We start from the raw sequence: 12886 nt of genomic DNA, 5'->3' as shown, positions 1-12886 counted from the left end.
AGAGGACACCCATACAGTCACTAACCATAGAGGGTAGAGGACACCCCAGTGTAGAGGACAACCATACAGTCACTAACCATAGAGGGTAGAGGACACCATACAGTCACTAACCATAGAGGGTAGAGGACACCATACAGTCACTAACCATAGAGGGTAGAGGACACCATACAGTCACTAACCATAGAGGGTAGAGGACACCATACAGTCACTAACCATAGAGGGTAGAGGACACCCCAGTGTAACCATACAGTCACTAACCATAGAGGGTAGAGGACACCATACAGTCACTAACCATAGAGGGTAGAGGACACCCATACAGTCACTAACCATAGAGGGTAGAGGACACCCATACAGTCACTAACCATAGAGGGTAGAGGACACCCCAGTGTAACCATACAGTCACTAACCATAGAGGGTAGAGGACACCCCAGTGTAACCATACAGTCACTAACCATAGAGGGTAGAGGACACCCCAGTGTAACCACACAGTCACTAACCATAGACGGTAGAGGACACCATACAGTCACTAACCATAGAGGGTAGAGGACAACCATACAGTCACTAACCATAGAGGGTAGAGGACACCATACAGTCACTAACCGTAGAGGGTAGAGGACACCCATACAGTCACTAACCATAGAGGGTAGAGGACACCCATACAGTCACTAACCATAGAGGGTAGAGGACACCCCAGTGTAACCATACAGTCACTAACCATAGAGGGTAGAGGACACCCATACAGTCACTAACCATAGAGGGTAGAGGACACCCCAGTGTAACCATACAGTCACTAACCATAGAGGGTAGAGGACACCATACAGTCACTAACCATAGAGGGTAGAGGACACCATACAGTCACTAACCATAGAGGGTAGAGGACACCATACAGTCACTAACCATAGAGGGTAGAGGACACCATACAGTCACTAACCATAGAGGGTAGAGGACACCATACAGTCACTAACCATAGAGGGTAGAGGACACCATACAGTCACTAACCATAGAGGGTAGAGGACACCATACAGTCATTAACCATAGAGGGTAGAGGACACCATACAGTCACTAACCATAGAGGGTAGAGGACACCATACAGTCACTAACCATAGAGGGTAGAGGACACCCCAGTGTAACCATACAGTCACTAACCATAGAGGGTAGAGGACACCCCAGTGTAACCATACAGTCACTAACCATAGAGGGTAGAGGACACCCCAGTGTAACCATACAGTCACTAACCATAGAGGGTAGAGGACACCATACAGTCACTAACCATAGAGGGTAGAGGACACCCCAGTGTAACCATACAGTCACTAACCATAGAGGGTAGAGGACACCCCAGTGTAACCATACAGTCACTAACCATAGAGGGTAGAGGACAAGCCTTGTGATGAAGAAGACTACAGCAAACAGAACGAACAGGAAGTCACACAGGCGCTGGTACTTGGCGTAGTTGGTCAGTTTGGCTGCCTGAAGAAGGAGAGAAGGTAAACATTGATATACTGTCATATTGTACGTTCCTCATGTTCTACAAGTTCCTTCTTCATAGAATACATGTACTGTGCTTTGATGTATGTGTAACAGTATAACTTTAGACCGTCTCCCCTCGCCCATACCCGGGGCGCGAACCAGGGACCCTCTGCACACATCAACAACAGTCACCCCTCGAAGCGTCGTTACCCATCGCTCCACAAAAGCCGCGGCCCTTGCAGAGCAAAGGGGGAACCCCTACTTCAAGGTCTCAGAGCAAGTGACGTCACCGATTGAAACGCTATTCGCGTGCACCACCGCTAACTAAGCTAGCCGTTTCACATCGGTTACATATATTCCAATATCTACACTAGAATATCACTGAGAATGTATTCCTGTGTGTGTGTGTGTGTGTGTGTGTGTGTGTGTGTGTGTCCACACTCACCTCCAGCAGGAAGTCTGATGCGTCGTGGACACACATCACCAGGCTCCCGACACGTAGCATGTTGTTAGCGTAGGAAAAACTGATCAGGCTCACTGTTGCTAGGTGATGAATGAACATGATGGGGAAGTCCTGCAATTCAACAAGGAACCACGAGAAGGTTGGGTTTGTTTTCATATATAATCACAGATATTGTATACAGATATGCATTTATTTGATTATTTGACCATTGTTGGTCATCTAAGAACATTTGAACATCTTGGCCATGTTCTGTTATAATCTCCACCCGGCACAGCCAGAAGAGGACTGGCCACCCCTCATAGCCTGGTTCCTCTCTAGGTTTCTTCCTAGGTTTTGGCCTTTCTAGGGAGTTTTTCCTAGCCACCGTGCTTCTACACCTGCATTGCTTGCTGTTTGGGGTTTTAGGCTGGGTTTCTGTACAGAACTTTAAGATATCAGCTGATGTACGAAGGGCTATATAAATAAATTTGATTTGAAAATAAATGTAATTTATTTGTTGCGTTGGTAAGGGCAGATTTCATTTACAGCAGCTCCATACAGTAACTCTGCTCAATAACCTTTATGACTTCCTCATTTATCTCCTCCTCGATTTACAGTTGTTTTCTCACGTTCGATGTGAAAATCAATAACCGAGCGAAAAGGAAGACTTTGAAGTGTGGCATCTGGAGACTACTCTCCTTTCGATGTATGTGAGTGTTCGTTCCTTTGTAGGGGAAACTAGGAGTTGTGTAACCTCACATTATCTACTCTACTACAGTAACAGTAAGACACATTATCTCCCCTACTACAGTAACAGTAAGACATTATCTACCCTACTACAGTAACAGTAAGACATTATCTCCCCTACTACAGTAACAGTAAGACATTATCTACTCTACTACAGTAACAGTAAGACATTATCTACTCTACTACAGTAACAGTAAGACATTATCTACCCTACTACAGTAACAGTAAGACACATTATCTACTCTACTATAGTAAGACACATTATCTACTCTACTACAGTAAGACACATTATCTACTCTACTACAGTAAGACACATTATCTACCCTACTACAGTAACAGTAAGACATTATCTCCCCTACTACAGTAACAGTAAGACATTATCTACCCTACCACAGTAAGACACATTACCTACTCTACTACAGTAACAATAAGACATTATCTACCCTACTACAGTAACAGTAAGACATTATCTACCCTACTACAGTAACAGTAAGACACATTATATACCCTACTACAGTAACAGTAAGACATTATCTCCCCTACTACAGTAACAGTAAGACATTATCTACTCTACTACAGTAACAGTAAGACATTATCTCCCCTACTACAGTGACAGTAAGACATGATCTACTCTACTACAGTAACAGTAAGACATTATCTACCCTACTACAGTAAGACACATTATCTACTCTACTACAGTAACAGTAGACATTATCTACCCTACTACAGTAACAGTAAGACACATTATCTACTATACTACAGTAAGACACATTATCTACCCTACTACAGTAACAGTAGACATTATCTACCCTATTACAGTAACAGTAATACACATTATCTACTCTACTACAGTAACAGTAAGACATTATCTACCCTACTACAGTAACAGTAAGACATGATCTACCCTACTACAGTAACAGTAAGACACATTATCTACCCTACTACAGTAACAGTAAGACACATTATCTACTCTACTACAGTAACAGTAAGACATTATCTACTCTACTACAGTAACAGTAAGACATTATTTACCCTACTACAGTAACAGTAAGACACATTATCTACCCTACTACAGTAACAGTAAGACACATTATCTACTCTACTACAGTAACAGTAAGACATTATCTACTCTACTACAGTAACAGTAAGACATTATCTACTCTACTACAGTAACAGTAAGACACATTATCTACTATACTACAGTAACAGTAAGACACATGATGTACTCTACTACAGTAACAGTAAGACACATTATCTACTCTACTACAGTAACAGTAAGACACATGATGTACTCTACTACAGTAAGACACATTATCTACTCTGCTACAGTAAGACATTATCTACCCTACTACAGTAAAAGACACATTATCTCCTCTACTATAGTAACAGTAAGACACATGATGTACTCTACTACAGTAAGACACATTATCTACTCTACTACAGTAACAGTAAGACACATTATCTACTCTACTACAGTAACAGTAAGACACATTATCTACTCTACTATAGTAACAGTAAGACACATGATGTACTCTACTACAGTAAGACACATTATCTACTCTACTACAGTAACAATAAGACACATTATCTACTCTACTACAGTAACAGTAAGACACATTATCTACTCTACTACAGTAACAATAAGACACATTATCTACTCTACTACAGTAAGACACATTATCTACTCTACTACAGTAATACACATTATCTACTCTACTACAGTAACAATAAGACACATTATCTACTCTACTACAGTAACAGTAAGACATTATCTACCCTACTACAGTAACAGTAAGACACATTATCTACTCTACTACAGTAACAATAAGACACATTATCTACTCTACTACAGTAAGACACATTATCTACTCTACTACAGTAAGACACATTATCTACTCTACTACAGTAACAATAAGACACATTATCTACTCTACTACAGTAAGACACATTATCTATTCTACTACAGTAACAGTAAGACATTATCTACCCTACTACAGTAACAGTAAGACACATTACCTACTCTACTACAGTAACAGTAAGACACATTATCTACTCTACTACAGTAACAGTAAGACATTATCTACTCTACTACAGTAACAGTAAGACATTATTTACCCTACTACAGTAACAGTAAGACACATTATCTACCCTACTACAGTAACAGTAAGACACATTATCTACTCTACTACAGTAACAGTAAGACATTATCTACTCTACTACAGTAACAGTAAGACATTATTTACCCTACTACAGTAACAGTAAGACACATTATCTACCCTAATACAGTAACAGTAAGACATTATCTACTCTACTACAGTAACAGTAAGACACATTATCTACTCTACTACAGTAACAGTAAGACACATTATCTACTCTACTACAGTAACAGTAAGACATTATCTACTCTACTACAGTAACAGTAAGACACATTATCTACTCTACTACAGTAACAGTAAGACACATTATCTACTCTACTACAGTAAGACACATTATCTACTCTACTACAGTAAGACACATTATCTACCCTACTACAGTAACAGTAAGACACATTATCTACTCTAATACAGTAACAGTAAGACACATTATCTACTCTACTACAGTAACAGTAAGACACATGATGTACTCTACTACAGTAACAGTAAGACACATTATCTACTCTACTACAGTAACAGTAAGACACATGATGTACTCTACTACAGTAAGACACATTATCTACTCTGCTACAGTAACAGTAAGACATTATCTACCCTACTACAGTAAAAGTAAGACACATTATCTACTCTACTACAGTAACAGTAAGACACATGATGTACTCTACTACAGTAAGACACATTATCTACTCTACTACAGTAACAATAAGACACATTATCTACTCTACTACAGTAACAGTAAGACACATTATCTACTCTACTACAGTAACAGTAAGACATTATCTACTCTACTACAGTAACAGTAAGACACATTATCTACTCTACTACAGTAACAGTAAGACACATTATCTACTCTACTACAGTAACAGTAAGACACATTATCTACTCTACTATAGTAACAGTAAGACACATGATGTACTCTACTACAGTAAGACACATTATCTACTCTACTACAGTAACAATAAGACACATTATCTACTCTACTACAGTAACAGTAAGACACATTATCTACTCTACTACAGTAACAATAAGACACATTATCTACTCTACTACAGTAAGACACATTATCTACTCTACTACAGTAAGACACATTATCTACTCTACTACAGTAACAATAAGACATTATCTACTCTACTACAGTAACAGTAAGACATTATCTACCCTACTACAGTAACAGTAAGACACATTATCTACTCTACTACAGTAACAATAAGACACATTATCTACTCTACTACAGTAAGACACATTATCTACTCTACTACAGTAAGACACATTATCTACTCTACTACAGTAACAATAAGACACATTATCTACTCTACTACAGTAAGACACATTATCTACTCTACTACAGTAACAGTAAGACATTATCTACCCTACTACAGTAACAGTAAGACACATTATCTACTCTACTACAGTAACAGTAAGACACATTATCTACTCTACTACAGTAACAGTAAGACATTATCTACTCTACTACAGTAACAGTAAGACATTATTTACCCTACTACAGTAACAGTAAGACACATTATCTACCCTACTACAGTAACAGTAAGACACATTATCTACTCTACTACAGTAACAGTAAGACATTATCTACTCTACTACAGTAACAGTAAGACATTATTTACCCTACTACAGTAACAGTAAGACACATTATCTACCCTACTACAGTAACAGTAAGACACATTATCTACTCTACTACAGTAACAGTAAGACATTATCTACTCTACTACAGTAACAGTAAGACATTATCTACTCTACTACAGTAACAGTAAGACACATTATCTACTCTACTACAGTAACAGTAAGACACATTATCTACTCTACTACAGTAAGACACATTATCTACTCTACTACAGTAAGACACATTATCTACCCTACTACAGTAACAGTAAGACACATTATCTACTCTACTACAGTAACAGTAAGACACATTATCTACTCTACTACAGTAACAGTAAGACACATGATGTACTCTACTACAGTAAGACACATTATCTACTCTGCTACAGTAACAGTAAGACATTATCTACCCTACTACAGTAACAGTAAGACACATTATCTACTCTACTACAGTAACAATAAGACGCATTATCTACTCTACTACAGTAAGACACATTATCTACTCTACTACAGTAACAGTAAGACATTATCTACCCTACTACAGTAACAGTAAGACACATTATCTACTCTACTACAGTAACAATAAGACACATTATCTACTCTACTACAGTAACAATAAGACACATTATCTACCCTACTACAGTAAAAGTAAGACACATTATCTACTCTACTACAGTAACAGTAAGACACATTATCTACTCTACTACAGTAACAGTAAGACACATTATCTACTCTACTATAGTAAGATACATTATCTACTCTACTACAGTAAGACATTATCTACTCTACTACAGTAAGACACATTATCTACTCTACTACAGTAACAGTAAGACACATTATTACGTTATCACATTACAGTTATAATGACCAGACAAACTGACAGTTACAACGACCAGACAAACTGACAGTTACAATGACCAGACAAACTGACAGTTATAATGACCAGACAAACTGACAGTTACAATGACCACACAAACTGACAGTTACATAGGGGCAATTTACATACCCTACCAGTCTACATAGGGGCAATTTATGTTTGGTCCATAAAATGGATACAATTTCTTGCCCAAGGCAGGATGATATGAGTGAAATGTATCTGGCACTTCCTGGTTAAATTGAAAACGACTGCTTCCTTTTCTGAGCACATCAAAGGCAAAGAATTACTGAGATCATTCAATAAGGCTGAGAAACAGAGAGCGACTGTTTGGTTTCTAGAACTCCTCCCGATTCGTCTATACTCGAGCATACCAAAAAACAATGGCCCGCTTTGAAAAAAAAATCTTTATCTCAGGTTTTACAAACTCCAACTCTACCTTGGAACCCATGAAAGGAATCTCAATAATTCTATTAAGGACCGGGATATTCTATCCTGCTATCACATGACTGTAAATCCTGTCCCCTTGTGCTGGAACCATGGAAACAAACAGCATTTCTGAGCAGAACCCATGTGACCTTTCACAATGAGCCATGCTATACTGCTCTAAACCAGTGGAGTCAAGGACATTCCTATACTTGACTCTGTAAATCACAACAGAAAGAAATATCTTAGTTAGTTAGTTAGTAACATGTCTATATCGTCCCCCCTCCCCCTCCCTACAAGGAGCAGCACTGTGTGTGCGTGTTCCCATCAGACAGACAGCATCTGTTGCCTGTCTTGCGTCTCACCTTGCGTTTGATGTCAGTAAACTGAGAGAACATGAGAGACCAGTAGAAGCCCAGCTCAGTCACGTAGTAGTGGTACAGGCCTGGAGTCAGGACCTGTTCGATACCAACAGAGACCAAGACAGACAGGGTTTATGTTAATACCTGGCCTGGAGTCAGGACCTGTTCGATACCAACAGAGACCAAGACAGACAGGGTTTATGTTAACACCTGGCCTGGAGTCAGGACCTGTTCGATACCAACAGAGACCAAGACAGACAGGGTTTATGTTAACACCTGGCCTGGGGTCAGGACCTGTTAGATACCAACAGAGACCAAGACAGACAGGGTTTATGTTAACACCTGGCCTGGGGTCAGGACCTGTTAGATACCAACAGAGACCAAGACAGACAGGGTTTATGTTAATACGAATTTTACAGGCCTGGAGTCAGGACTTGCAGGGGTCAGGAGGGGGGACAGACAGGGTTTATGTTAATAAGGATACAGACATTACTGAATGTGTAACATACTATTATTTTTCTTGCACATTCATAAGTTTACTTTTTTATTTAACCTTTATTTAACCTTTATGTAACCTTTATTTAACCTTTATTTAACGAGGAAAGTCAGTTAAGAACAAATTCTTATCTTCAATGACGGTCTAGGAAACAGTGGGTTAACTGCCTTGTTCAGGGGGCAGAACAACAGATTTTGTACCTTGTCAGCTCGGGGGATTCGATCTTGCAACCTTTCGGGTGACTGGCCCAACACTCTAACCACTAGGCTATCTGCTGGTGACTGGCCCAACGCTCTAACCACTAGGCTACCTGCTGGTGACTGGCCCAACGCTCTAACCACTAGGCTACCTGCTGGTGACTGGCCCAACGCTCTAACCACTAGGCTACCTGCTGGTGACTGGCCCAACGCTCTAACCACTAGGCTACCTGCTGGTGACTGGCCCAACGCTCTAACCACTAGGCTACCTGCTGGTGACTGGCCCAACGCTCTAACCACTAGGCTACCTGCTGGTTACTAGTCCAACACTCTGACCACTAGGCTACCTGCTGGTGACTAGTCCAACACTCTAACCACTAGGCTACCTGCTGATGACTGGCGCAACGCTCTAACCACTAGGCTACCTGCTGGTTACTGGCCCAACGCTCTAACCACTAGGCTACCTGCTGGTGACTGGTCCAAACGCTCTAACCACTAGGCTACCTGCTGGTTACTGGCCCAACGCTCTAACCACTAGGCTACCTGCTGGTGACTGGCCCAACGCTCTAACCACTAGGCTACCTGCTGGTGACTGGCCCAACGCTCTAACCAATAGGCTACCTGCTGGTTACTGGCCCAACACTCTAACCACTAGGCTACCTGCTGGTGACTGGCCCAACGCTCTAACCACTAGGCTACCTGCTGGTGACTGGCCCAACACTCTAACCACTAGGCTACCTGCTGGTGACTGGCCCAACGCTCTAACCACTAGGCTACCTGCTGGTGACTGGCCCAACGCTCTAACCACTAGGCTACCTGCTGGTGACTGGCCCAACGCTCTAACCACTAGGCTACCTGCTGGTGACTGGCCCAACGCTCTAACCACTAGGCTACCTGCTGGTTACTGGCCCAACACTCTAACCACTAGGCTACCTGCTGGTGACTGGCCCAACACTCTAACCACTAGGCTACCTGCTGGTGACTGGCCCAACGCTCTAACCACTAGGCTACCTGCTGGTGACTGGCCCAACGCTCTAACCACTAGGCTACCTGCAGGTTACTGGCCCAACACTCTAACCACTAGGCTACCTGCTGGTGACTGGCCCAACACTCTAACCACTAGGCTACCTGCTGGTTACTGGCCCAACACTCTAACCACTAGGCTACCTGCTGGTTACTGGCCCAACGCTCTAACCACTAGGCTACCTGCTGGTTACTGGCCCAACGCTCTAACCACTAGGCTACCTGCTGGTTACTGGCCCAACACTCTAACCACTAGGCTACCTGCTGGTGACTGGCCCAACGCTCTAACCACTAGGCTACCTGCTGGTGACTGGCCCAACGCTCTAACCACTAGGCTACCTGCTGGTTACTGGCCCAACACTCTAACCACTAGGCTACCTGCTGGTGACTGGCCCAACGCTCTAACCACTAGGCTACCTGCTGGTTACTGGCCCAACGCTCTAACCACTAGGCTACCTGCTGGTTACTGGCCCAACGCTCTAACCACTAGGCTACCTGCTGGTTACTGGCCCAACACTCTAACCACTAGGCTACCTGCTGGTGACTGGCCCAACGCTCTAACCACTAGGCTACCTGCTGGTTACTGGCCCAACACTCTAACCACTAGGCTACCTGCTGGTGACTGGCCCAACGCTCTAACCACTAGGCTACCTGCTGGTTACTGGCCCAACGCTCTAACCACTAGGCTACCTGCTGGTGACTGGCCCAACGCTCTAACCACTAGGCTACCTGCTGGTGACTGGCCCAACGCTCTAACCAATAGGCTACCTGCTGGTTACTGGCCCAACACTCTAACCACTAGGCTACCTGCTGGTGACTGGCCCAACGCTCTAACCACTAGGCTACCTGCTGGTGACTGGCCCAACACTCTAACCACTAGGCTACCTGCTGGTGACTGGCCCAACGCTCTAACCACTAGGCTACCTGCTGGTGACTGGCCCAACGCTCTAACCACTAGGCTACCTGCTGGTGACTGGCCCAACGCTCTAACCACTAGGCTACCTGCTGGTGACTGGCCCAACGCTCTAACCACTAGGCTACCTGCTGGTTACTGGCCCAACACTCTAACCACTAGGCTACCTGCTGGTGACTGGCCCAACACTCTAACCACTAGGCTACCTGCTGGTGACTGGCCCAACGCTCTAACCACTAGGCTACCTGCTGGTGACTGGCCCAACGCTCTAACCACTAGGCTACCTGCAGGTTACTGGCCCAACACTCTAACCACTAGGCTACCTGCTGGTGACTGGCCCAACACTCTAACCACTAGGCTACCTGCTGGTTACTGGCCCAACACTCTAACCACTAGGCTACCTGCTGGTTACTGGCCCAACGCTCTAACCACTAGGCTACCTGCTGGTTACTGGCCCAACGCTCTAACCACTAGGCTACCTGCTGGTTACTGGCCCAACACTCTAACCACTAGGCTACCTGCTGGTGACTGGCCCAACGCTCTAACCACTAGGCTACCTGCTGGTTACTGGCCCAACACTCTAACCACTAGGCTACCTGCTGGTGACTGGCCCAACGCTCTAACCACTAGGCTACCTGCTGGTTACTGGCCCAACGCTCTAACCACTAGGCTACCTGCTGGTTACTGGCCCAACGCTCTAACCACTAGGCTACCTGCTGGTTACTGGCCCAACACTCTAACCACTAGGCTACCTGCTGGTGACTGGCCCAACGCTCTAACCACTAGGCTACCTGCTGGTTACTGGCCCAACACTCTAACCACTAGGCTACCTGCTGGTGACTGGCCCAACGCTCTAACCACTAGGCTACCTGCTGGTTACTGGCCCAACGCTCTAACCACTAGGCTACCTGCTGGTTACTGGCCCAACGCTCTAACCACTAGGCTACCTGCTGGTTACTGGCCCAACACTCTAACCACTAGGCTACCTGCTGGTGACTGGCCCAACGCTCTAACCACTAGGCTACCTGCTGGTTACTGGCCCAACGCTCTAACCACTAGGCTACCTGCTGGTTACTGGCCCAACACTCTAACCACTAGGCTACCTGCTGGTGACTGGCCCAACACTCTAACCACTAGGCTACCTGCTGGTGACTGGCCCAACGCTCTAACCACTAGGCTACCTGCTGATGACTGGCGCAACGCTCTAACCACTAGGCTACCTGCTGGTGACTGGCCCAACGCTCTAACCACTAGGCTACCTGCTGATGACTGGCGCAACGCTCTAACCACTAGGCTACCTGCTGGTGACTGGCCCAACACTCTGACCACTAGGCTACCTGCTGGTTACTGGTCCAACACTCTAACCACTAGGCTACCTGCTGGTGACTGGCCCAACACTCTAACCACTAGGCTACCTGCTGGTTACTGGTCCAACACTCTAACCACTAGGCTACCTGCTGGTGACTGGCCCAACACTCTAACCACTAGGCTACCTGCTGGTTACTGGTCCAACACTCTAACCACTAGGCTACCTGCTGGTGACTGGCCCAACGCTCTAACCACTAGGCTACCTGCTGGTTACTGGCCCAACGCTCTAACCACTAGACTACCTGCTGGTTACTGGCCAGGTACTCTTTGTAATTCCAAAATACATCCAACCAAATAAAGAGGCTGGTTAACGTCACCTGGTAGGGGTAGTTGTACCAGCAGTGGTGTGTATCCCACATCCATGGGCACTGTAAACAAAGACCAACAACAATCAGTCTCAATTCAGCGCACAGCAATCATGTAAATACACACACACAACACAGGCACCAGAATATCTCACCTTCCACAGAAAGCAGATCCCATAGGTAAACATGAACAGATAAAATATAAGCCTCCACCTGAAAATAGATGACAGAGAGGTGTGGTCAGACACCTGGGAAAAAAAGTGTCTGGCCAAATAATGGGTGTGTCAGTCTCTCACCTTCGATGCACTATATAGACCCTGATCAACCATGTAGACAGTGATGTAACCAAGCTAGGACTAATGACAGGAGCACAAATCAGAGCCTATCACACTACACACACACACACACACCACACACCAATATGTGCACAATCTCACAGAGGTGAAGGGCAAACTTATTAGTCGATAAGAACCATCGATCTAGACTAGATGTT

At 44.1% G+C, this 12886-nt stretch overlaps 1 protein-coding gene across 2 annotated transcripts in view; it reads right to left on the bottom strand.

Annotated features, from left to right (window-relative positions):
* The window catches only part of LOC110494816 (ceramide synthase 5), a 54821-nt gene that overhangs the window by 17606 nt on the left and 24329 nt on the right, over positions 1–12886 (bottom strand). For both annotated transcript variants that reach the window (XM_036950921.2, XM_090206485.1), the window contains 5 exons: positions 12549–12606; positions 12406–12456; positions 8095–8187; positions 1913–2041; positions 1361–1467 (listed from right to left, as the gene is read on the bottom strand). In XM_036950921.2, coding sequence (XP_036806816.1) covers positions 1361–1467; positions 1913–2041; positions 8095–8187; positions 12406–12456; positions 12549–12606 — 438 coding nt within the window. The remainder of the gene's footprint in view (positions 1–1360; positions 1468–1912; positions 2042–8094; positions 8188–12405; positions 12457–12548; positions 12607–12886) is intronic.

The sequence above is a fragment of the Oncorhynchus mykiss genome, chromosome 17 (genome assembly GCF_057628025.1).
Source record: "Oncorhynchus mykiss isolate SJ-2025 chromosome 17, ASM5762802v1, whole genome shotgun sequence".
NCBI lineage: Eukaryota > Metazoa > Chordata > Actinopteri > Salmoniformes > Salmonidae > Oncorhynchus > Oncorhynchus mykiss.
The sequence above is the reverse complement of the archived record's forward strand: the minus strand, read 5'-3'. Positions and strand labels throughout refer to the sequence as shown.